Genomic DNA, 27,275 nt, shown 5'->3' on the forward strand with positions numbered 1-27,275 from the left:
ATAGTAAGAGATCATGATCATGTAAGTGGGCAGTTCCGAGGAGCAGCACACAGCAAATGTAATCTACAATTAAAGTTTGATCCTAAGACTTGGAAGCTTCCAATCTTCTTCCATAACTTGCGCGGTTATGATTCACATCTGATCATGCAGGCAGTAACTGATGAATACAAAGCAAGATGCATTGCGCAGTCTTCAGAAAAGTACATGGCCTTTACTCTGAATAGTTTATACTTCTACGATTCTGCTCAACATCTGATGGGAACACTTGAGTCTTTATCTTCATCACTAACTGCTTTCCCAATCACATGTAAGTACTTTGACAGTGACTTAGTTAGAAAGGGAGTCTATCCATATGAATACATGGATTCGTGGGAGAGGTTTGATGAAGATGAGTTACCACCAAAGGATGCTTACTTCTCACGGCTGAAGGGTAAAGGTATAAGTGACGAAGACTATGAACACGCTAAGACTGCATGGAATAAATTAGGATGTAATACAATGGGTGATTATCATGATCAATATTTGTTGGCTGATGTTTGTTTACTTGCAGATATATTTGAGAATTACAGAAGAACATGTATGAAGCACTACAATCTAGATCCTTCACATTACATATGGCCCAAAGTCAGAATAGGTGTCCATTTTTGTGACATACAAAATCAATTTTAAAAATGAACATTTTCTTTGTTTTGAAAATAGAGATGTATTTTAGAGCATAAATACGCAAGGAACAGCTATGATTTAAGAAAACTCATGTTTGATCACTTCACAGATTCAGGTTTAAAAGTTTGCAGGAGTTCATAACTTCACACCGTCACAAAATTTAGACTTGTTAAATCATTGTTGCTACATGTATTGGGTCTGTTTTAGACATCTGAGCAAATTGCTACAGCAAATTACTTTGCATTTCAAGCAAGTTAAACTTGTTTTGGCCACGCATGATGCAGATGTGAACTCCATTAATGGGAAGTTCATAACTTCACATAATTTACTTTTATTGGTATAATAAATTTAATTTATACAGGCAGGAAACAATTTGTTTTGTTTTTTAATCTGAAAAAGGTGAGCTGGAACATGAAGGTAATTTTTGAAGATGAAGTGTGGAGAAGATTTTTTGGTTATCTGTATTATTTATAGAAATTAATATTGTCACAATTTTTTCACAGCAAATATTGGCATAAGTTATCATTAAATCTACAATTTTGCTGTTTTTGTGCAAAATGTGCTTGAAAAGTACCATCAAAAGGATTTCAATACACCAAAATGTTTGTCTGACTCAAAGAGTTGGCAGAAACTGAAAGTATTTTTAGAATGTCCTGGGAGTTCATAACTTCACACCGTGACATCACAAACTATGGCTAATTCAAACCAAAGTAAGAAAGTGCATATGTCATCTTATTTTCTCTCCAGCTACTCTTTGTAATCAACATACAACTAAGTAATAAAAGTAAAACATTTGTGAAAACAAACGATAACAAAAATCATAAAATGTGAGCGTGCGCATAACTTCACAAGAATTTTTGTTATGTTGGTCTCTAGTACAGTTACTGTATAATATATTTGCAAAACAATGACAAACTGAGAACACAGAGTTATAGTATAGGCTAAAGCTGCACTTATATTACAAAATCAGATTTTAATTGCCAAAATAAAACAAATTGTTTGAAACTTGTGAAAGTTCATAACTTCACATCAATCACACATTTATACTAAAATAACTAACTAAAGTCTCTTGCAAATAATTCTAAACAACTTAATGATTTACTTAACCAAACTCAGTCATGAAAACTGTTACCGAAATCATTATTTAGTTAGTGTTTATGTCAGCTGACTGTGTGTTCATAACTTCACATCATTTATTTAACTGAAAAGCTACGTACTAAAATCTGCTGGTAAATTAAAATACAAATGACATCAAACTGTAACAGCCTACTCTGGAGAAGAGCAGCACATCATTTGAGGTAGTGATTTAGTGTAGTAAATTAATTATTGTGTATAAATCATACTCATGGCATGTGTTCATAACTTCACACCGTGGGGCTGAGGGTCAGTTGATGTGAAGTTATGTACACCGTGCAGTCAACCCAGATTCATGCTGGAATTATCAAAATGTAATTTTGAGGGTTGATGTTCAGAAAACTTCTTACAAAATGTCCAGATAAAGTCAAATGTACTCTTTTGCTATTAACAAGGCATTATTTTAAACACGCCCTTGAAAAATGAGCTTGAGTTATGTGAAGTTATGAACTTCATGACAAAACGGCTAAGTACTTCAGAAAGAAACAGTCAGCAGCCAGTAGATTCTTTTTGTGATGAAAATCATGGTACAGTGTAATTTGGAAACTGAAAATAGTCATTTTACATATATATTTTGGGTTTTGACATGAGTTAGTAACTCTCACATAAAAATAGTGCGCAAGACACAGAGAAAATGGCTAACTAAAGCATACTGCTTGACTTTAGTGACAAAAATTGCTTAGTATCTAAATCTAATGTACTTTTATATGCAAAATTGCTGTTCCACTACAACCTTAACTTTCATGGCTAGCATTTAAGGACAAAAAACACTCTCAGTGGAGATAGTAGGAAAGTTCATAACTTTCTCACAAGAATTTTTTATTTCTCAATTACTCAAACACCAATGAATGAACTTGATGCAAACTTTCAGTGTGACTGCTGCTAGTGGATCCAAATGCATTACAAAGCTAGGTGTTCCCCAACCAGTCAATTTACTCTTTTTATAAGGCAAAAGGTTGGAAAGTTCATAACTCTTTTTTCACAAGAAAATCTGCACGTAAACTTCAAACTACTTTTGAACATGCAAAAACAAGTCAAACAACCCTTTTTATGTTTTATACCTCTGCAAAACATACTGTAAAATACTTTTTTACAAAAATATATCAGGTTTCAATCTTTAATTATTATTTAGAGCTGATCAGTGAACAAAATTGAAGTCTTACGGAAATAGTTATGAACTTTCTGTGAAATTTTGTCTCCCCATTTTCTGCAGGCTCACTGACAAAATTCAAAAACTTTGCTTTGTCAAAGGTACATTTGAGTTTTACTGGCTCAGTGAAAAGTCATTCATGACATTCTGTCCCATAAATATGACAGAGTAGACCATGTTTCAATATGCTGTAAGGTCATGTCACAAAAAATGGCCAAAATGTAGTGCTGCTGACTTCAGATAATGGCGACATTTTCATTAAAAACAACAACTGAGCACACAATGTTTCTCTAGGTGTGTACTTCATACTTTTTTTTACAAGTCTCATTAATCTTTACAAGGATTTTATTTTTCTTTGATGTACAAATCAGGTTAGAGCCAAGGTTGCACAGCTATTTCAGCTGTGGACACCATTTCAGACTTAAGGCCATATCTGCACCAGGCATGAGCTGGGATGCATTTCTTAGATTTACAGGAGTAAAGATTGACTTGCTATCAGATCTACCTACACTTCAGATGATTGAAAATGGACTACGTGGAGGAATCAGTATGGCTTCACACAATTACTGCAAAGCCAACAACAAATACTTGGACGACTTTGATCCTATGAAACCTTCTAATTACATCATGTATCTAGATGCAAACAATTTGTATGGTTGGGCAATGTGTCAGACGCTTCCACTTCGGAACTTTAAGATCTATTCAGGACCATTTTCACAATGTGTTGTGCTGACAATATTAAAAGCAGGCCCAGACAGTCGAAAGGGATGGATACTAGAAGTTGACTTAGACTATCCACTATCACTTCATGATCTACATAATGATTATCCTTTAGCGGCTGAGAGGTTAAAAGTAAACCCAAGAGAACCTCCAAAGCTGGTGCCCAATCTGTTTCACAAAAAGAAGTATGTGTGTCACTACAGACTGTTACAGTTTTACATTAGACATGGATTAATTTTGAAGGCTGTTCATCGTATAATTTTATTTGATCAAGAACAGTTTATGAAACCTTACATTATGAAAAACACAGAACTGAGAACCAAAGCCGCTGATGCATCAGAGAAAGACTTTTTTAAACTGATGAACAACAGTTGCTTTGGTAAGACAATGGAAAACCCACACAAGAGAAAGGATGTTAGACTTGTTACAAGAGAAAATGAGGCCATCAAGCTGACATCCAAACCACAGTATCAAGACTTTAAATACTTTCATGAACAGCTGTATGGTATCTTAATGAAAAAACTTGTAGTCAAGCTTGACAAACCAGTATTCATAGGCTTTACTGTGCTAGAGTTGTCAAAACTGTTGATGCTTGAGTTTTTGTATGATTATTTGAAACCAAGATATCCCAAATCGAGAGTACTTTACACAGACACAGATTCATTCTTACTTGACATTCCAGCGGATGACATTTACAAAGATCTAGAAGCTGAAAGTCCTGCAGTAAAAGGAAAAGATTCTTTTTATGACACTTGCGACTACCCTAAAGAATCACCATTGCACTCAAATGTTAACAAGAAGGTTATTGGAAAGATGAAAGATGAAATGAATGGGAAGATAATTAAGGAGTATGTTGGATTGCGTGCAAAGATGTACAGTGTTGCAAGTGAGAAAGGGGTGGTTAAAAAAGCAAAGGGTGTAAGCAAACAGGTTGTAAAGTCGAGCATATCGCATGATAACTACAAGGAAGCACTGTTTCAGAAGCGAGTGTTTCACCATGACAACCCTAAGATCAGTTCCGCGCTTCATCAGATCAACACAACTATTGTAAACAAGAAATCTTTAGATGCTAATGACACAAAGCGCGTTTATTCATCACCAGAATATTCTTATGCAATTGGGCACTGGAGGACAAACGCGGCTCCAAATAGTCTGAGTGTGTAATAAGAATTTTTGTCAATCGGGAAAACCCGCTATGACAGCTTTGTTTTGAACGGTACTATTTTTAGAATCCTAGGATTCTTGAGAATTTCGGAGCTGGCTTGTTTCTGGTACATGAGGAGCTTAAGAATGTTGTATAAGAGAAAGGGGGAATGTACGTTCTGGGTTACTGATTCCGACAGACCCGGCATTGGTTCAAAACAACCTTACTTTACTGTATTTTTTTTGTATGGATTTATGCAGTATTTTTCTGATTTTGTCGCATGTTTCATTTTAGTAAAAGTTTAGTCCAGAAGCCTATTTTGAGTTAATATTTAGGGTCTGTCGGAATCGGTGAGCCAGAACGTACATTCCCCCTTTCTCTCGTGGCCATTCCTTCCTCTGCCCATGGTTTGATCTTCTTGTGAAGTATCTCAGTTTGTAAGACAGCGTGTGTGTGGTTGTGATCATCAGTATTTAAAAAACAAGTCGTGTAAGGCGAAAATACAACATTTAGTCAAGCTGTCGAACTCACAGAAAGAAACTGAAAGCAATGCAATTTTTCAGCAAGACCGTATACTCGTAGCATCGTAAGTCCACCGCTCGTGGCAAAGGCAGTGAAATTGACAAGAAGAGCGGGGTAGTAGTTGCGCTGAGAAGGATAGCACGCTTTTCTGTACCTCTCTTCGTTTTAACTTTCTGAGCGTGTTTTTAATCCAAACATATCATATCTATATGTTTTTGGAATCAGGAACCGACAAGGAATAAGATGAAAGTGTTTTTAAATTGATTTCAAAAATTTAATTTTGATCATAATTTTTATATTTTTAATTTTCAGAGCTTGTTTTTAATCCAAATATAACATATTTATATGTTTTTGGAATCAGAAAATGATAAAGAATAAGATGAACGTAAATTTGGATCGTTTTATAATTATTATTTTTTTTTTACAATTTTCAGATTTTTAATGACCAAAGTCATTAATTAATTTTTAAGCCACCAAGCTGAAATGCAATACCAAAGTCCGGCCTTCATCGAAGATTGCTTGGCCAAAATTTCAATCAATTTGATTGAAAAATGAGGGTGTGACAGTGCCGCCTCAACTTTTACAAAAAGCCGGATATGACGTCATCAAAGGTATTTATCGAAAAAAAGAAAAAACGTCCGGGGATATCATTCCCAGGAACTCTCATGTAAAATTTCATAAAGATCGGTCCAGTAGTTTGTTTTGAATCGCAGACCTGTTTACACTACACATTGAGCGTAGTAAACTACGAATTTGAATAATATACTACACAACTACGCAAGTCTGTCGTTTTGTACGCAAACGTGTTTTTTTTTTAGTTTTTTTTATTTATTTAAAAAAAAAAAAAAATTTTCGGCCACGCATATCACAATCCGTAATTTTCTTCATCTCCCTTGACCGATCCATTTTCCAATCCATGTTTTCGGCCAGCAGTCGTTTGCTGCGTGCAGCGCGTAAAGCGCCCGTGGGCGTTGCGTTGTAGCTTGTTAATGCCGAATAGGCTTCTCCAAGCGAATGCCGGGCACAACTGAACGCGGGCGTTTCAACACAATGGCTGAACGCAGAGCACACGAAAGTGAAGATGAGAACTGTGAAGAAAATGACTCCGAAAGGCCACTGACCAAAAAGAAAAAGACGAGTAATGCGCCGAACCAAGTCTGTCTGCCAAAATATCATCAGGACTACCCATGCCTTGTCTCTTCGCGGAAAGGAGAACATCATGCTCATTGCACTGTCATTTTTCCGTCAGTCACGGTGGAAAGTTTGATTGTACCCGTCATGTGAATAGTAAATCCCACAAGGAAATGGACGAAGTGACTCAAGCGAAAGGCAAACCAAAACAAAAGAAAATGGATGGCTTTGTGAAAAAGGGTGCCGACAAGGAGGCAGAGGACAAGGCAAAAAAGACTTTTGAAAGGTCTGTTTATGTGCACATGTTTTTGGTTTTGTGCAGTGCTTCGTCAACCATAATGTGTTTTATTTGGTGAAATTTGGTTCTTTAAATCCTTGTGCGCTGTGTAACTTGATTGATGAAGCTATGAATAAATGCAAACTACATCAATACATGTGGTAAAACGTAGCAATCATTGTTCTTGTTGTTGTGATAGGTCGACGAGAAATTCTACACATTCAATTACAAAACTACACATTTGCCTCATTTTGCTCCCAGAAAATACACATGCAATGTTTAAGGGGTAAACAGGTCTGGAATCGCTCTACACACACACACACACACACACACACACACACACCACGACCCTCGTCTCGATTCCCCCTCTATGTTAAAACATTTAGTCAAAACTTGACTAAATGTAAAAAAAAGACTTGTAGTACAGTGGAACCCCCCTTTTAAGACCTCCACAAATCTGAGAAAATAGTGTCTTAAAAAGGAGGGTGTCTTCAAAATCAAATGGGGTAATTTTACAGCGGTCAAAAACAGAGAGTCTGAGAAAACAAGGGAGGTCTTAAAAATGAGGTTGTCTGAAATTGGGGGGGTCTTAAAAAGGGGGGTTCCACTGTATTTGGCTGCAGCTATGTATTATTAAAAATGTAATGTGTTCGAATCTTAACAAATTTAAAATACTGGGGCTCTGGTTAAACAATGATTTGTCAAATATGGCAGAGATGAACATTAATGATAAGTTCAATGAAGCAAAAAAGTTATTTAACGTATGGTCAAAACGGTCAACAACACCGGTAGGAAGACGAAGAGTAGCAGTCCTGAAATCACTTGTATTGTCCAAACTTGTTTATTTGTGGATCATGCTTCCAAACCCACCAGCCACACACATAAGACAACTACAACAAATGTGCTTTGAATTTGTATGGGATAATAAAAGAGACAAAATAAAAACAACAATGGCTATCCACAAGATAGAAGAAGGTCTAAATATTCCATTCATTAAAGCTTATATCTTTTCTTTGAAACTTAACTGGATGAAGAAAGTTCTGAACACCACATATAATCCCAAATTATACTATTAAGAAGATGTCCAAAATTAACAGAAGCATCAAAGTTTGGAGGCAAACTATTTAACGACTGTTGAGTTAATCTGTTTTGGAAAAATGTATTTGAAGCCTATGAAGAAATCCACTTCAAAATAGAGATCAATACATCCGAAGAACTGTTGACAGAACCACTTTTCCTCAATACCAAATTCAAGATGAATAATAAAGTGTTCAATTTTGTAAATTGGACTGAAAATGGTATACAATATGTCAAAGATTTATTAAAAGAGAATGGAGAGTTTCTAAGTTTTAACGAATTTAAATTTTAAAGAAAAAATACAAGTTGAGACATCCTTTCTGGTGTATTATGGTTGTATCAGCACGATCAAACGTTATATGCGGAAAAATAAAATTGTTATTGAATCAACAAAATCAATTAACAATAACATGGCATTTTCTCTTTTTTTATCTGGTGGAAAAGGAGCAAAAATATTTTACGATCATATCATTAGAAAGGCTGTTAAAAGTGTCCCAAAGGCATGTAAAAGTTGGGAAAACCTCCTTGGGACTGAAATTAACTGGGATAAAATTTTCCATAAAACAAAGAAAATACAAGATGTGAAATATCAGTGGTTCCAAATTAAAATAAATAATAGGGTTCTCGTGAATAATTCAATATTGAAGGACATGGGTGAAGTCACAAGTAATGTGTGCAATTTTTGTGAACTGGAAAAAGATACAGTTTACCACTACTTGTGGCAATGTGAACATGTCCAGGTTTTTTGGTCTGAGTTTGAAAAATGTCTGAAAGAAAAATGTTTTAACTGTGACAGACTCAGACTAACACCAACACTGATATTATTGAACCATGAAAACCACATTAAAACAGACACTGGTTTTGACTATATTTTATTAACAGCAAAGTTTTTGTATACAAATGTAGAATGAACAAAATTTGTCCTCGCATGCAAATGTTTTTAAGAGAACTATGTAACTTATATCAAATTGATAAATATGCTCACAATATCCTCATGAAACAAATTGTGATTTGCTATTACAATAGCCGTTAATGCATTTCTGATTTTCGGGATATGTATGCTTTGAACATATAACAATACCAACTGCCAATAACTTATCATATGTGTTTAACTCTGTTACTGCTGCAATTTACTATCAGTATAAGTATCAATGCTTTTAATTTGTCATTGTAAATCTGTGTTTGCCTGAATAAAAAAACTGTTGAAGAAAAAAAATGTAATGTAACAGCTTGACGTCATGTGTGTGTAAGTGTGTATGAGATTGAGAGTGAGTGCACGATGATGTGTGTGTGACTGTGTCTATGTGTGTGAACGATAACAGCACAACCTGTGTGGGGCTGTGTGTGTGACTGTGTCTTAGTCTATGTGTGTCAACAATAACAGCACAACCTGTGTGTGTGACTGTGTCTATGTGTGTCAACAATAACAGCACAACCTGTGTGGGGCTGTGTGTGTGACTGTCTATGTGTGTCAACAATAACACCACAACCTGTGTGGGGCTGTGTGTGTGACTGTCTATGTGTGTCAACAATAACAGCACAACCTATGTGGGGCTGTGTGTGTGACTGTCTATGTGTGTCAACAATAACAGCACAACCTGTGTGGGGCTGTGTGTGTGACTGTCTATGTGTGTCAACAATAACAGCACAACCTGTGTGGGGCTGTGTGTGTGACTGTGTCTATGTGTGTCAACAATAACAGCACAACCTGTGTGGGGCTGTGTGTGTGACTGTCTATGTCTCTGTGTCTATGTCTCTGTGTCTATGTGTGTCAACAATAACACCACAACCTATGTGGGGCTGTGTGTGTGACTGTGTCTATGTGTGTCAACAATAACAGCACAACCTGTGTAGGGCTGCGTGTGTGACTGTGTCTATGTGTGTCAACAATAACAGCACAACCTGTGTAGGGCTGTGTGTGTGACTGTGTCTATGTGTGTCAACAATAACAGCACAACCTGTGTGGGGCTGTGTGTGTGACTGTGTCTATGTGTGTCAACAATAACAGCACAACCTGTGTGGGGCTGTGTGTGTGACTCTGTGTCTATGTGTATCAACAATAACACCACAACCTATGTGGGGCTGTGTGTGTGACTGTCTATGTGTGTCAACAATAACAGCACAACCTGTGTAGGGCTGTGTGTGTGACTGTGTCTATGTGTGTCAACAATAACAGCACAACCTGTGTGGGGCTGTGTGTGTGACTGTGTCTATATGTGTGTCAACAATAACACCACAACCTGTGTGGGGCTGTGTGTGTGACTGTGTCTTAGTCTATGTGTGTCAACAATAACAGCACAACCTGTGTGTGTGACTGTGTCTATGTGTGTCAACAATAACAGCACAACCTGTGTGGGGCTGTGTGTGTGACTGTGTCTATGTGTGTCAACAATAACAGCACAACCTGTGTGAGGCTGTGTGTGTGACTGTATGTGTGTCAACAATAACAGCACAACCTGTGTGTGTGACTGTGTCTATGTGTGTCAACAATAACAGCACAACCTGTGTGGGGCTGTGTGTGTGACTCTGTGTCTATGTGTATCAACAATAACACCACAACCTATGTGGGGCTGTGTGTGTGACTTTGTGTGTGACTGTGTCTATGTGTGTCAACAATAACAGCACAACCTGTGTAGGGCTGTGTGTGTGACTGTGTCTATGTGTGTCAACAATAACAGCACAACCTGTGTGGGGCTGTGTGTGTGACTGTGTCTATGTGTGTCAACAATAACAGCACAACCTGTGTGGGGCTGTGTGTGTGACTGTCTATGTGTATCAACAATAACAGCACAACCTGTGTGGGGCTGTGTGTGTGACTGTCTATGTGTGTCAACAATAACAGCACAACCTGTGTGGGGCTGTGTGTGACTGTGTCTATGTGTGTCAACAATAACAGCACAACCTGTGTGTGTGACTGTGTCTATGTGTGTCAACAATAACAGCACAACCTGTGTGGGGCTGTGTGTGTGACTGTGTCTATGTGTGTCAACAATAACACCACAACCTATGTGGGGCTGTGTGTGTGACTTTGTGTGTGACTGTGTCTATGTGTGTCAACAATAACAGCACATCCTGTGTGTGTGACTGTGTCTATGTGTGTCAACAATAACAGCACAACCTGTGTAGGGCTGCGTGTGTGACTGTGTCTATGTGTGTCAACAATAACAGCACAACGTGTGTGTGTGACTGTGTCTATGTTTATCAACAATAACAGCACAACCTGTGTGGGGCTGTGTGTGTGACTGTGTCTATGTGTGTCAACAATAACAGCACAACCTGTGTGGGGCTGTGTGTGTGACTGTGTCTATGTGTGTCAACAATAACAGCACAACCTGTGTGGGGCTGTGTGTGTGACTGTCTATGTGTGTCAACAATAACACCACAACCTGTGTGGGGCTGTGTGTGTGACTGTCTATGTGTGTCAACAATAACACCACAACCTGTGTGGGGCTGTGTGCAGGAGGACAGCCTGGACCGTGTGGAGCTTGAGGAAGACATCATCGTTGATGACGGAGACAAGGAGCCTGGTGCCCCCATCCGAGAAGCAGACACCGGTGCAGCACCGCAGGATGCACTGCAGCACATGTGTGTACAGGCCGAGGTGGTCGCTGAACACTCCGTGGGTAAGTCAGCCCTCTGTGTTAGTTGCCCTTACATGATAGATTTAAGATAGCTTCTTTCTAGTGTACGGTTACCACGACTGATTTGTCAAGGCTTCCATATATATGATAAGAGCTTCCATCTACTTGACACATATCAAAACTCAACAGCCAGGCTGCTTCTAGTGCGGAGTGGCTATTTTTTATTGGATTAATTTGTCAAATTAATATAGGTGTCGCTTAAAAAGTAAATGCAGCCCATCTGCAAAGAAAGACTGTGTGAATGTCCAAGTGGAACGATGCTCTTGTCCTGTGTAGATTCCTCAACACATCTGTACTTGTGTATAAGATCATCTAGTACTATTATTATTATTATTATTGTGATCATTTTTATGCGCCTAATCTAGATATAGCCCTAGGCGCTTACATATTACCCAGTACTAGTAGTGGTTTAAAGAAGAAGGAAGATACTGTACCTCAGATTAAAGCAAACCAAATGAAGTTCTGTTCATGGCTAGCTGTTTGACCTTTACGCTTGCTAAAGGGAAGAACACGTACAACCACTCAGTGCAAGGAAAAGGAAAACATGTCTGAGTAAGAATCTGATTCATGAATAAATATAGTCACAGTTATATACTACATTGTAGCATCACTTTTTTGTAATCACATAGACTGACACCGAGCGTCTCAAACACCATTTGAAAACTAGCAATATGCATGTATAACTTGTCTGTTGTGTTGCGTTGGTTTAAAAGACTGAAGTTTATTCCACCGGGGCAATTTTGTGCATAGTGTGCAGGAGTATGTTGGAAAGGAGAGTAGACAAAGAAGTGAGTGTGTTGTCTGTGTGCAGAGTTTGACGTGGCGCCGGCTGAGGTGTATGAAGACAGTGTTGAGATTGTCGCTGCCTCCCCCTTCTCCCAGGAACCCGACCCAGGTCAGTGGGGCTTGCAGGATTGTGCACCCAGGCAGACGCATGTAACTACATGTGCTTTCTGACACATGCACACACACACATGTACACACGAAGTGAATGAGTAATGCATACACACAAGCCCTCAGGCATGCATGCCCGCTCAGACCCATAAATGTGACATTATGTACACACTCACTCATGTCTAAATGTGACATTATGTACACACTCACTCATGTCTAAATGTGACATTATGTACACACTCACTCATGTCTAAATGTACACACTCACTCATGTCTAAATGTAACATTATGTACACACTCACTCATGTCTAAATGTGACATTATGTACACACTCACTCATGTCTAAATGTGACATTATGTACACACTCACTCATGTCTAAATGTACACACTCACTCATGTCTAAATGTAACATTATGTACACACTCACTCATGTCTAAATGTACACACTCACTCATGTCTAAATGTAACATTATGTACACACTCACTCATGTCTAAATGTGACATTATGTACACACTCACTCATGTCTAAATGTGACATTATGTACACACTCACTCATGTCTAAATGTGACATTATGTACACACTCACTCATGTCTAAATGTAACATTATGTACACACTCACTCATGTCTAAATGTGACATTATGTACACACTCACTCATGTCTAAATGTGACATTATGTACACACTCACTCATGTCTAAATGTGACATTATGTACACACTCACTCATGTCTAAATGTGACATTATGTACACACTCACTCATGTCTAAATGTGACATTATGTACACACTCACTCATGTCTAAATGTGCGTATCACCGAGCATGCATGTTCACACAGACTTCAGACAGCAAATGAGGTACATGTGTGTGTGTGTCTCTCTCTCTCTCTCTCTCTCTCTCTCTCTCTCTCTCTCTCTCTCTCTCTCTCTCTCTCTCTCTCTCTCTCTCTCTCTCTCTCTCTCTCTTGTGGAGCCACTCACCTATGCGTATAATCTCTGCATAAAGCAAAATACTGTACCTAGTTTACTAAAAAGAGCAAAAGTAATTCCACTCCATAAAGGCGGAAATTTATCCGACCCAAATAATTTTAGACCCATTTCCTTATTACCCATTTTATCCAAACCATTGGAAAAACATATTCACAAACATTTGCTCGCGTACATAGAAAGCAGAAACCTTTTCCATCAATTTCAATCTGGTTTTCGAACAAATCACTCTTGTCACAGCGCCCTTACCACGCTATGCGACACCTGGTTGTCTGCAACAAACCGATCTGAAATCAGTGGTGCTGTGTTTCTCGACTTTAAAAAAGCGTTTGATCTTGTTGATCATTCAATTTTACTGAAGAAATTACAGTTGTATCTCAGAAACAGTTCAGTGTGTAACTTTTTTGCTTCCTATTTACAGGACAGATCTCAATATACTGCCCTAAACTGTAAAATATCTACTGAGGAGACTGTGAAATGCGGGGTGCCTCAAGGGTCAGTGCTTGGGCCGATCTTGTTCTGTCTGTATATCAATGATCTGCCACTGCACATTTCTGACAGTAATGTAAGAAGCGATTTTTTTGCTGACGATTCGTCTCTTCACTCAAGTGGAAAGTCTGTTACAGTAATAGAGTCCTCCCTTCAAACAGCTTTAAACGATGTAAATAACTGGTGTAGTGCTAATGCTATGCTTGTCCATCCAATAAAAACTAAAAGTATGGTAATTGCAACCAGACAAAAACATCAGATTTCTCCACTCAAACTAAATCTTACTATTGGTACGCAATCAATTGAACAAGTTCAACAGCATCGCGTTTTAGGGGTAATTCTTGATTGTGAATTCAAGTGGCAGGCACAAATACAGCATATTTGCAAGAAAGTAGCCAAGAACGTTTTCCTCCTATCCAAGTTAAAGCAATATACCGACAGAAGGACTCTGGAAATGTTCCACCATGCTCATGTAATGCCTCACATTAATTATGTTTCGACGCTCTGGGATGGCAGCAGTGATGTCCACTTGAAAAAGTTAGACTCTCTCTATCGTCGCTCGGCCAAACTCATCGTAAAGGATAATGCCTCAACAGATATGAAATTAAAAATGCTTAACTTTCTTCCACTGGAAAAGCATCTCAAGTTAAACAAAGCCATTTTCATGCATAAATTGTATCACGGTAAAGTGCCGATTTACATTACATCATTATTTAATAAAGCTACCCACAGATATGGGTCGGTCAACTTGATCCCACCAATTCCACGAATTGACCTGTATAAAACCAGTCTTGCTTTTTCGGGTACTTCAGTTTGGAATTCACTTCCATCATCCTTTAAGCACCTAAAGTCATTAAAAAGTTTTAAAAAATGTGTAAAAAACCACTTAATGTCTGACTGAGTAGTTTAACGCCTTTTGACTTACCAAACTTAGTATTACGTCAAAAATATGCTGTGCATTGTATATTCTGAACATATTTTTGTTACTCTATTGCTACATGTTCGATTGCCACCAGCTTGTATATATAATTACCTGCATAGTATGCATTTGATTTTATGAATAACCACATATGTATGATCTTCATGCCTCATCTTTATCATCATCATCATCATTATCATCATCATTATCGTCATCATCATCATCATCGTCATCTTTATTATCACGTTTTCCGACCTCCTATTGTTGGTTAACTTTTTAACTTTTTAATTTTTAATTTTTAATTTTTTTTTAATTTTTTTTTTTATTTTTTTATTATATAATTGTGTGTCTATGCGTCCCAAGGACAGATTGTTAGAAAAGGCGTAGCCTTAAATCTAAATCCTTGTAAAATAAAGTTCAATTCAATTCAATTCTCTCTCAGGAGCTAGGATCAATTTCATGACTTGTGTATACACACACACACACATCTTGTGAAGGAAGACTGATATGTAAATGTGAAATGAAGTATACAGCTTTTGCTTCAATGCTTGCCAGCAATCAGAGCACAGCATAAAAAAGAAGTCGCGTAAGGCGAAATTACTACATTTAGTCAAGCTGTCGAACTCACGGGATGAAACTGAACGCACTGTATTTTTTCACCAAGACAGTACAGCTTTGTCAATCCCCGCGTGAAGGAAGTCGCTCACCTCCCACGTGCAAAACGTAGTGATATTGACACGCCAGATTAGCGCGGTAGCGTATTGTGCTAAGCAGGAAAGCGCGCTTTTCTGTTTTCTTGTTAACTTTCTGAGCTTGTTTTGAGTACAACCTATCATATCTATATGTTTTTGGAATCAGGAAATGATAAAGAATAAGATGAAATCATTTTTGGATCGATTTCTTAAATTTTAATCGTAAGATTAATTAATCTATTTTCGTTAATTGTGATCACATTTTAAGAGTAAACATGACATATGTATATATTTTTAGATTCAGAATGTGATGAAGAATACGATGCAATCAATTTTAAATCTGTTTGCGAAAAATTGATTTTAATGACAACTTTAATGAGCAAACTCATTAATTAATTTTTAAGCCTTCAAGCTGAAATGCAATACCAAAGTCCGGGCTTCGTCGAAGATTACTTGACCAAAATTTCAACCAATTTGGTTGAAAAATGAGAGCGTGACAGTGCCGCCTCAACTTTCACGAAAAGCCGGATATGACGTCATCAAAGACATTTATCAAAAAAATGAAAAATACGTCTGGAGGTACCATACTCAGGATCTCTCATGTCAAGTTTCATGAAGATCGGTCCAGTAGTTTTCTCTGAATCTCTCTATACACACACACACACACACATACACAACGACCTTCGTCTCGATTCCCCCCTCTATGTTAAAACATTTACAGGCAAATCCAGCTAACTCACAAACGGTTAAGTCAAAAATTCGCTTAGCACACAAAGAAATTCTGGTCCGGAATTATCCCTCTTTATCTATGTGTACAAAGTACCCTGAGCTCGAAATGGGATTTCTCTTACGTAAGTCGAAAGACGGATAGCACACAACAGAAAGTCAGTCCCAAAGACAAAGTTTACTCTATATTTACTACAGCAACTCGAAACACGAAACTTGGCGTCTCACACTAGCGCATTGTGTAACCTTATTCCCTTCTTCTCTACACGGACGCCACACCGACTGGTCAGTCGGCACGCAATAAAGTATGAACTGAAGTTAGGAGGGGGCGAGGAGTAAGGAGGGGGCGAGGAGTAAGGAGAATTATCCAACTCCAAGAAAACATTCTGAAAAAGGTGGGGAAGTGGTGACAAGGCAGTGAACGCACTCACCATGCACTGACATCATACGAAAGCAGCCACACAAACACAGCACAGAGGCAGAGGCAGGTGTGCAGATGCTTTGTGAGAATAAGCGTTGAAAACCAGTTTGAATAAAAAAAAAAACCAGCAGATAGAGCCGCATGTCATAATCATTCTTCTTGTCTGGCTTTATTGACTGCATGCCGATCTTGTGGCAGTGACTTTTCACTCTTCAGTCGGACTGTACACAAACAGCTCTCACTCTCCCTCACTGACTACCCTAAGCCCTACAACTGATCTTTGGAAATTGTTTGGAAGAGTACACCTCTCTATTTCTCTCCAATGCTCTTCCTGCTGACTTCAGTGACACCGGACACCCCACTGAGTTTAGCCAGCTACCCCCCTCTCTCTCCCCAGCCATGTACTGTTTGGTGCTGTGGCCAGAGAGGTGTCACCGGCTAATTGAGGCCAGCTGCACCGCTGTTCACTCAGAGCAAAACTAGTTGACTGTGTCTAACTTTTGACAAAGCAACACAACTGAAGGGTTCACAGATTAGGTAACCGACTCACTGGTCAAGGCTGCAGGGAAACAAGAGTATCTTGTCAATGAAAGAGGTTACACACAGATACCCGATGCTGAGAACGGTGGCCGATTTTTCACTCTCTTTCTCGGAGGGCCTTCATCATTGCAGGGACTGCTGTAAAGAAATGCTTGCTCAGAAACTAACTCTTTTTGCATTGAAACATGCACCAGAACTGGTGGACACCATCGACAATGTCAAACATGAAATCGAAGCAGTTTACTTGAGGAAACGGTCGTCAGCAACTCAAACTTCTCTGTTTTCTTTTTTTAAGAAAATCTGAGGTGACTTTCTTTGTGGCCCCGCCCCCTCCCTCTGTAAGGACCCCCCTCCATAAGGACCGATTTTTGTCAACATTTTCAAGGTCGCTAGAGAGGGGTTCCACTGTACTATGACCAAGTCGAAATTTCGGATAGGACACAATAACAATTCGGTCCCTTCAATTTCGTCTTATCCGGATTTGCCTGTAGTCAAAACTTGACTAAATGTAAAAAGAGAGAAAGCTGATGTAACACAGACAGAGAACAACTATAATGTTCTGGTCTGAAGTATGTTGAAGAACCAATAGTTTATTTTCTGTCGTTAAAAAACAGAAATTTGTCTTTCAATAAGTAAATGAACATGAAGACACTGGGGTGTTCCTGTGTATGTCAAGTGTCAGTAATTAGAAGTGTCAGTAATGTGAAGTGTCAGTATGTCTGAGCGAAATCTGTCCATGTTGCAGTGTCAGAGAACGAGGTGGGACCCGGCATCAGCGACCAGTTCCGCCGCGTCTTCATGTCGGCGTTGTCGTCCAGCATGACCTCTGACCCCAGCTACTGGCCGCCCCCACGTGACAGCAACGCCCTGCAAGAATCTCGCCTCACTGGGTCGGCAAGAACGAGGGACAACTGTGCCAGCCAGCCGGCAGAGGGTGTGGCCATGGTGGGTGCTGACGTCATAGTGTCGGACCTGGATGCCGACAGTACCATGGACCTGACAGGGCCCTACAGCACGCCTGAAGTGTGTGACGCCCTTAACCCGTACGCTCTCTTCAACCTGCCGCGCCCACACAACGCACCCTGCTGCAGTAGCCACGAAGCCAAGCGCGGCCCTGGCTGCCGCATCTTCAGGGACAGGTGTGTGGGTTCTGGTTGTCACAGCAGCGGTCATGGGCCGTGGCGTGTGCGCGACCGACAGGATGGTGGTAGACAGGCCAGCGGTAGTAGCGGTGAGGCCTTCAGAGGGGAGAGGGATGCTCCACTGCCTCAGCGACCTTTCTTGCCCTTTGACTTCCCGTCCGACCTGACCGTGCCGGCCAGCCACCCGTCCAGTCGTCACCAGGACGTGATCGCCAAGTCGCGGACGCTGCCCCCTACCTCTCTGGTCACGTGGACGTCAAGGGACGGGGGTGATGGTGGGGTCACGCCCATGGAGGCGGAGCCAAGTGAAGCCACGCCTCCAACCTGCATGTTGCTGCCGGGACCTTGCAAGAAAAAGTGCACTGGTAAGGGAAGACTCTTGTGTGTGTGTGGGTGTGCTTGGCTGGGTCCTGAAAAATGTCAGAAGACTGAATGATACGCGGTCTAGCATGTCGATCGACCGAGTTGCATTTAATGAAACTGGTTGTGGCTGTAACGAAGCTAAGCTATAATCAACTTTTCAAAAGACCCATTGCCATCTATTTGAAAAATTGATCTTGTGACCTTTTGCAAATAAACTAGGCTTATCCCTATGTCTATGGTGATACCGGTTATAGGTTATTTATAAGTCTGAAGTATTTTTAAATTGGGATTTTACTCGTCTAAATGTTGGCTGCTGGCACAGAGAGGCACGCTTTTGCCACACATTTAGCATGCTTACGGTTCCTTATATTTGATAAGAATGTTGTGTACAGTAGAACCCTGCTTTTAAACCTTCAAAAAATCTGAAAAAATCAGGTCTTAAATGGAGGTTAATTTACAGAGGCTGTGAAGAAAACATCTGAGATAGCAAGGTCTTAAACTGCAGGGTCTCAAAAGGTGGTCCATTGTATTCACTTTTAGCATTCAAGAGTGAGTGGTGGTTGAAGCTGTCAATGTGCTAACACCTGTGTCCCTGTGCACAGACCCTGGCAGCGTGACGGCAGATGGTGACGGTGGCTGTGCTTCGTCTGGACCATCGTCCTCAGGCAGTCGCTCGGCACACCAACCCCCTACCGGCCCCTCCTCCTCCACCCACTCCCCCTCCACCGTCATCAGCAGCGTCAACATCTTCGACGCCTCTGACGACAGCGATGTGGAGGTGGTCAAGATTGAAACAAGGTCAGTTGTAACGCACATACAGGGTTGGTTGGTTGGTTGGTTGGTTGGTTATTATTGTTTATCGTCTTTTCAGCAGTTGATGCTATTGGAGACCGATGCAAGTTTGTTTCCTTTTTCAGTTTACGCACATACAGGGATGAAAATCTGCATCGGGAAGCCAGCAATTCCTGATTCATAACAACATTCTAAGGGTTATCTTTACCTCAAGCTTATTTTCCCCGGTTTTGATATTTCTCAGCTTTCATCCCTGCAGTTAGTATGAGTTAGCGCTGAACGAAACTGAACTTTGTTTTACAAGGATTACAAATTATAATGAAGTCAAGTAAGGTCGCCAGTTTTACAGCAAATAGTGGGGCAACTAGACGATGTACACTGTGGGTTGGTTGTACGACCATTTGAAACCACAAACCTGTGGTCTCAGCTGACATGGCATTTGCAAAATGTTTGCAGTGTTATTCTGGAATGAAGTCAAAGTTATGATGCTTTTGTCATGCATTGTATTGCAGTTTGAATGCCACTATTCTGCAGCACAGTGTCTTTTTGCTTCACTGGACATGCGTAGGTGGTGTTTCCCTGTATACTACTCCATTTAACAAAAGAATTGTGTAGGGTTGTTCATCTCAAAGTTATATGAATGTAAAACTATGCTAACCTTGTACACAAGGTCTCCGGTACACAAGGTCTCCACTAAAATCTTACGCATTTGCTATAGAATTTGTCACATTTGGCAGGTATGCGTTTGAAATGATGCCCGGTTAAGCACAGGAATGAAAGGAATTTTGCATGTGTGACATTGAAAGAAAGCAAGGGAAGTGTCTACATGTGCATAGTCTTGTCAATTGTGTGGTGTGTGTTCCAGACGAAGCAAGCGTCGTGAGTCGAACGGCAGGGCCACTGTGGTGGTGGATCTCACAGAGTCTGATGATGGTGAGTAACTCTTAGCACTAGCTGCCACCCAGCTAAACGTAGATGATGGCACGCAGGTACTTTCACAATTCATGTTCAGCAAAAGAGGTGTGCATAAGGCGCTTCACGTCTGCTATTTTTGCTCCAAGCGGTTTGATTTGGAGGGCCAATAACCCTTAGAGCAGTTAAGCGACAGCATATCTCAGCTCTGATGTCACTTGGTTGACTTACTTGTCAAATGAGTTTGATCCAAGAGAAGACTGAGGCTAAGGTTTTGTGAGGCTGGTAGTTGCACAAAAGTCTACTAGAAATCACTGAGGCTAAGGTTTTGTGAGGCTGGTAGTTGCACAAAAGTCTACTAGAAATCACTGAGGCTAAGGTTTTGTGAGGCTGGTAGTTGCACAAAAGTCTACTAGAAATCACTGAGGCTAAGGTTTTGTGAGGCTGGTAGTTGCACAAAAGTCTACTAGAAATCACTGAGGCTAAGGTTTTGTGAGGCTGGTAGTTGCACAAAAGTCTACTAGAAATCTAGAAGTAGAACCTTCTCCTACATGTGATGTTTGTGTCTAAATGGTGTCATCTGCTGTGTATATTTTCAGACCCTCTGCCCAGCAACGCTGCTCCGGGTCAATCGGCTCAGGACGCTATCAACCCGCCCCCCTCCCTCCCCAACTCGGGGGCTGGGGTTACTGCCTTTGCTGCCAACCCCATCTGCCCGTCTCCCCCTCCTCCCATGGCCCACGCCTCTAGTCGCTCCCACCCCCTGCCCGCCCATCAGCCCCCTCCCCTCCAGCGGCGACCGCCCCCAGCCCATGTACCCCATCGCAACTCTCGCCCCAATGAGTGTCGCGCTCACCGCTGCGGCTCCGACTCCTGCAGGGTGAGTTGCTCATGGTGTGAGAACATTTTCAACAGGGCTTTTTTCATGGCTTTGCAAAAATTATGACCTATTTGAATTTTTATTTTCCCAGTTAGCTCAGTTTTGATGAAAATGGTGTCAACAACAGCCTGACAGATGAAACATCTTTGTTTGAATTTCACTTCTTCTGTATTTGCTCGTCTTGTAATCATTTCATTTCATTGGATTTGCACTGTTATTCTCACAGTTATTTTGTTTGTCAACACAGAAAAAATGTGGAAGAGTGAAATGTCCCAAACAGATAGTTTACAGATTTGTGCTTGTTGTATTCCGTATTGATAGATCCCACCCTCTTTTAACAAACTCAGATCAAGAACTTATTAGATCATAGGAAATCAGTTGGTAATATATAATATAATGTTAATGTTACATGAATATTAAGGTTGCATGAAATGAAAATAACTGCCAAGAAAAAGTTGCGGCAAGATGGATGAGTTGATTTGCAGTCTTTCTTCTGTCTTTGCTTTTGATGGTAGCAAAGGTGTGTTTGGTTTCTTTTGATGGTAGCAAAGGTGTGTTTGGTTTCTTTTGATGGTAGCAAAGGTGTGTTTGGTTTCTTTTGATGGTAGCAAAGGTGTGTTTGGTTTCTTTTGATGGTAGCAAAGGTGTGTTTGGTTTCTTTTGATGGTAGCAAAGGTGTGTTTGGTTTCTTTTGATGGTAGCAAAGGTGTGTTTGGTTTCTTTTGATGGTAGCAAAGGTGTGTTTGGTTTCTTTTGATGGTAGCAAAGGTGTGTTTGGTTTCTTTTGATGGTAGCAAAGGTGTGTTTGGTTTCTTTTGATGGTAGCAAAGGTGTGTTTGGTTTCTTTTGATGGTAGCAAAGGTGTGTTTGGTTTCTTTTGATGGTAGCAAAGGTGTGTTTGGTTTCTTAGTTTGCAGTAAGAGGCAGGAACAACAACAGCAGTTTCTGCAATCACCGTGGCGACTACGGTGTGTGTCATTTTCACGCCCAGCCCCCCCACCCCCACCAACGTCAGTCTGTGTCGGACTTGACGTCACAGCCCGTGCCACACCCACTGCACAGAGTGGACCCACCCTTTACCACCGGTCAGTGGGCACGCTGTCTGTGTGTGTGTGTTTGAATGTGTATGTAGTATAGTGGACACAACACCCCCCCCCCCCCCCCCCCCCCCCCTTCCTTTTAAGATCTAACAGTGTGAGCAAATTAGGTCTTAACAAGTCGCGTAAGGCGAAATTACTACATTTAGTCAAGCTGTCGAACTCACGGGATGAAACTGAACGCACTGTATTTTTTCACCAAGACAGTACAGCTTCGTCAATCTCCGCGAGAAGGATATCGCTCACTTCCCACGTGCAAAACGTAGTGATATTGACATGCCAGATTAGCGCAGTAGCGTATTGTGCTAAGCAGGAAAGCGCGCTTTTCTGTTTTCTTGTTAACTTTCTGAGCTTGTTTTGAATACAACCTATCATATCTATATGTTTTTGGAATCAGGAAATGATAAAGAATAAGATGAAATCATTTTTGGATCGATTTCTTAAATTTTAATCCTAAGACTAATTAATCTATTTTCGTTAATTGTGATCACATTTTAAGAGTAAACATGACATATGTATATATTTTTAGATTCAGAATACGATGCAATCAATTTTAAATCTGTTTGCGAAAAATTGATTTTAATGACAACTTTAATGAGCAAACTCATTAATTAAATTTTAAGCTCCCAAGCTGAAATGCAATACCAAAGTCCGGGCTTCGTCGAAGATTACTTGACCAAAATTACAACCAATTTAGTTGAAAAATGAGAGCGTGACAGTGCCGCCTCAACTTTCACGAAAAGCCGGATATGACGTCATCAAAGACATTTATAAAAAAAATGAAAAAAATCATCTGGAGATACCATACTCAGGATCTCTCATGTCAAGTTTCATGAAGATCGGTCCAGTAGTTTTCTCTGAATCGCTTTACACACACACACACACACACACACACATATACACCACGACCCTCGTCTCGATTCCCCCCTCCACGTTAAAACATTTAGTCAAAACTTGACTAAATGTAAAAAGGAGGGAGTCTCAAAATGGGGGTAAATTGACCAAGGTTATGAACAGAAAATCTGAAAAGGCAAAATGTGAAAAAAAGAGGGGGGGGGGGGGGTGATGTCATAAAAGGGGAACTCCACTATGTGTGCATGTTTGTGTGTGCTTCAGGACAACTTAAGGGGATTGAGGCATGGATTGAGGCATGATTTAGGCAATGCGTTTTGTTATCTAAGAACACGTTGGGAAACAAGGTCTGAAAACAGGGGGCGGCCTAGAATGGCGGTTGCAGTGTATTTGAATGAATGTTGAGCTTGTTAAGATTCACATCCAAGTGGTGTCTGTTGTTTCAGTGAACTGCCGTCACACTGGCTACGTGCAGCACCCCGTGCAGCCCCCTCGCGCCCACATCCACCACCACCACTACCACCCAACCCCCTTCCCTCTCCCCCACTCCCTGCCACTCAGCATGGCCGCCCACCTCCCCCATCAACACCCACCCCACGGCCAGACGTCCGGCCAGCACTCGGCCCCCCAGCTCCACGAAGGGACGCCACAGGCACCGCTGGCCCCCCCACACCCACAGCACTACGCTCAACCGGGGCAGGATTCCAACCCTGGCGACCCTCCGGCGTATCCTGGCGTGGACAACGTGCCCAACCCCCTCCTGGTCTCCGGGCCCCCTCACCCTGGCACGGATCCTGCTATGATGTCAGCGCTATCGCAGTTCAGGTCGCGCTGCTTCCCGCGACTGCACCCCATGCCCCCAGATCTACCCAACGTCTCACAGAGGTAACATTTGGCTTCTCTCTTGTTGCGGTGGTTACTGTGCAACGTGCAACAAGAGTGAATTCATAATGGATGATGTTGTCAGTGTGATTGCACTTTTGATTGTGGGGCAAATGATAGAAGGGAGCTTCTTGGAAAACGATTTCTAGCAGTCAAACACCTCATACAGGTCATACAGGTTATTTTCTATTTTCTATTCTCTATAGTGATAAAAGAATGTCAGAGGAAGTAACATGCTAGCCAGATGTTCATGTTTACACAATTGCAAATTCAAAACCGACAGAGCCATCACAGACTTGGAGCAGCTCGAATGTTTTCTTGTTAGTTACTGGTCTGAAAAAAGCTGCTTGTATGAGTTTTTTCCGTTGTATCAGAGATGAAATTCTTCCTCCTTTTTAAATCATGCTTATACTCGGTTTGGTATGAAAATGTGTACAAATTTGATTGATTGTGAAGCAGTAAACAGCACCAGGGTCATGTGTGAATTACTACCCGTCTTCTTTTCATTCATGAGGGAGATGAAAATCTACGCAAACCTTGACATTTTTCATACCTGTGCGCTGTTGTTATTTCCTTTGGCCTTTTTCAATTCTTATCTCTGTTGTATACTTGCTGTGCTGTTCAATAGACGATTGACCCCTCCTTGCTAGTGATTGATCCCTCCAATGTTTGTTAGAGTAAAAATCAAGGGTATTAACTCTTTCACAACCCATACAAACCCAACAGAGTTATTTTCACAATTCGTCAATTGATTTGGTTTGGAGGCATATAGAAGACGTTCTTTCAATATTGACCGTGGATGTAAAGTAAAGGTGATGCGAGGCATCACATGAATGGCAATACATGACAGTGATGACGTCAGTGTGTGAGTGATCAACATGAAAGCTTTGTTGTTGTGTTGTTGCAGTCAAGGACCACCCCAGCCACATCCACAGCCGCCACATCACCACATGCACCACCACATGCACCACTACCACCTCAACCCCAGCCCCCACCCCCTCAGCACCCGCTGGTCCCCCTTCCGTGCCATGGTGAGTGCCCGTCTTTTCTGTTCTGTTCGTTGTTATGGTTTGGGCTTCAGCTGAGTTACATTTCTTAAAAGTTTAGAATTTTGATTTTGTATGGGACCTTTCTGTAGAATGTTATGTGACTTTGTTTTCTCTTTATGTATGTGTGTGTTTGTGTCCGTGTGCAAGGGTGCCTGAGTGTCAAATGTTCAAAGAATCCCAAAACAAAAGACAATGGTCAATGTATCGATTGAACATTGAATTTTCCTTGTTTGAGCCAAGTGACGTCAGAGGCCAACTAAAAGTCATTTTAGGCTGTTTGCAGAGACTACGAAAGCGTGTACGTTTGTCGTGCGTTCAATCATGAAAAAGAAACAGAATTCTAAAAGATCGGTACATAATGTTATTTGTATTTTTGACCAAGATCTGACATTTGACATTGTTCACCTCGATCTCTAGTGAGGTCTCGTAGACTGTCTCAATCTGTATCAAATGTCATATTTTGGTTAAAAAAATCCAGATAATGTATATTCTTTCAATTTACTAATTTAACGTTTCCTTCCATGAACAAGATAGAACTGACTTTACCGTTTCTTATTTTCAGCCTGAAGTGCCAGCCTTCCCCCCCTTCCCTCCATTGCCACGGTTACAGCGTATGCAAGTGTTCGGTGGAATGTACTTCCACGGGCCCACGTTTGAGGTAGGCTTTCTGCCTTTTTACAGTTGAAGGTTGACACATTGTAGTCACACCTCTGGGATCAGTGCAGTGATGAAACAAGACGGTTTTTATCTAAGAAAACTAACTGTTTTTATAAAAGAAAAACAGGACTGTTTTATGAAAGAAAAACTAGACTGTCATTATTAAAGTTTAAGATAGTGACATTGAGTTTCAACGCACAGTTGATTTCCACACTGCTACAAAGTTTGGGGTCAGGTGAATGTCAGCACTGAGGGTAACCCGCTGCTTCTTTTTTTGGGAGGGACCACATCACAACAACTGACCTCAGGTGAAAGTTGTTGACATTTCAGAATGTTTTTTTCTGGTGGAGTGTTGTAAGCCAATGCCTGTGTGTGTGTGCTTACAGCTGAACCTGGAGAGCAGAGCCAGCATGAACAACGGGGCGTCCCAGGCCGTCATCGAGCAGAACACCCTGCCACACACCTACAAACAGGTCAGCTCCTGTCACGTGGCCTCACACACCACGCTTTTGTATGGGCGTTTTAGTCAAACATTTCAATTTCATTTCATTTGAACATAGACCATTTATCCTGGACCGCCAACTAGCTCTCTCTCCGGTCTTTCTCTCTATTAAGAGGTAGCGGGCTCTCGCATTTAGGAACCTACGCTTACCAGCCTTTTAGAAATCAGGGGGACGTGATATCCGGAGTCGATTGTAAACATGGACGAAGTTGCCGAGGTAAGTTCTGAAAATGCTAAAATAAACTCAGCAAAAGTGCATATGGAACATGTTTTTCGATGAGTTTTGTTAAGTTTAGTTTGGAGTTTTGGAAAATCCAGTTCATTGTCACCTCCCATTGTCACAAATAACTGGAGCGTGCTTTCTTTTCACTGTCTTCGAATCGCTGGCCTTTAAAACCGGACGCTAAGCGCCCCTGAAAGGCGGCGGCGTAACCTGGAAGGGTCACGTGACGAGTTGGCGGTCCAGGCTATTTGGTCTATGATTTGAATTACTTTATAATCCCAATGCTGGGAAATTCGGGTCGCTTCCTCCCAGTGAAAAGCTAGCAGCAGCAACAGTCGCGCTACTCGGGTGTGTGCATGTTTAGGTGTAATAAGCCACCTGCATTTATGGCAGGATGACTGAGGTCCTTTATGTGCCACTGTGGTGACACGGGGTTGGGACATGGATACCGTCTCTGAGTCTGCACATAAAGTTGACCCATGCCCGTCCCTGCCGGAATTGGAACCCATGACCCTAGGATGACAAGTCCAGTGCTCTACCAAAGCTGCATGTAGATGATGATGTAGATGATGATGTAGATGATGATGTAGATGCCACATATACCCCGTCCTTTTAAGACCTCAATAAATGTGAGAAAAGCAGGTCTTTCAAAGGAGAGAGTCTTAAAATGGAGTTCAATGTACACAGGTTATGAACAGAAAATGGGATAAACAGGGTCTTAAAAGGGAGGGAGTCTTAAATTTGGGGGTCTTAAAAGGCGGTTCTACTGTATAGTTAACTTTTTAAGACACCACACTCCC

The 27,275-nt window shown here is 40.9% G+C and overlaps 1 protein-coding gene and 1 long non-coding RNA gene across 3 annotated transcripts in view; both read left to right on the forward strand.

The window, feature by feature from the left end:
* Positions 1 to 27,275, forward strand: part of LOC138950956 (E3 ubiquitin-protein ligase arkadia-B-like) — a 48,886-nt gene that overhangs the window by 15,619 nt on the left and 5,992 nt on the right. For both annotated transcript variants that reach the window (XR_011450888.1, XM_070322672.1), the window contains exons 3-13: positions 11,279 to 11,441; positions 12,271 to 12,354; positions 17,870 to 18,631; positions 19,232 to 19,427; positions 20,287 to 20,354; positions 20,933 to 21,213; positions 22,124 to 22,298; positions 23,609 to 24,047; positions 24,952 to 25,075; positions 25,656 to 25,751; positions 26,137 to 26,223. Coding sequence is in view for 1 of the 2 variants with exons in the window: in XM_070322672.1 (XP_070178773.1) it covers positions 11,279 to 11,441; positions 12,271 to 12,354; positions 17,870 to 18,631; positions 19,232 to 19,427; positions 20,287 to 20,354; positions 20,933 to 21,213; positions 22,124 to 22,298; positions 23,609 to 24,047; positions 24,952 to 25,075; positions 25,656 to 25,751; positions 26,137 to 26,223 (2,475 nt within the window). In the remaining variant the exon portion in view is untranslated. The remainder of the gene's footprint in view (positions 1 to 11,278; positions 11,442 to 12,270; positions 12,355 to 17,869; positions 18,632 to 19,231; positions 19,428 to 20,286; positions 20,355 to 20,932; positions 21,214 to 22,123; positions 22,299 to 23,608; positions 24,048 to 24,951; positions 25,076 to 25,655; positions 25,752 to 26,136; positions 26,224 to 27,275) is intronic.
* LOC138950958 (uncharacterized) overlaps positions 1 to 27,275 on the forward strand; it is a 115,736-nt gene that overhangs the window by 12,929 nt on the left and 75,532 nt on the right. The gene's annotated exons all lie outside the window — the stretch shown is intronic.

The sequence above is a fragment of the Littorina saxatilis genome, linkage group LG16 (genome assembly GCF_037325665.1).
Source record: "Littorina saxatilis isolate snail1 linkage group LG16, US_GU_Lsax_2.0, whole genome shotgun sequence".
Lineage (NCBI taxonomy): Eukaryota > Metazoa > Mollusca > Gastropoda > Littorinimorpha > Littorinidae > Littorina > Littorina saxatilis.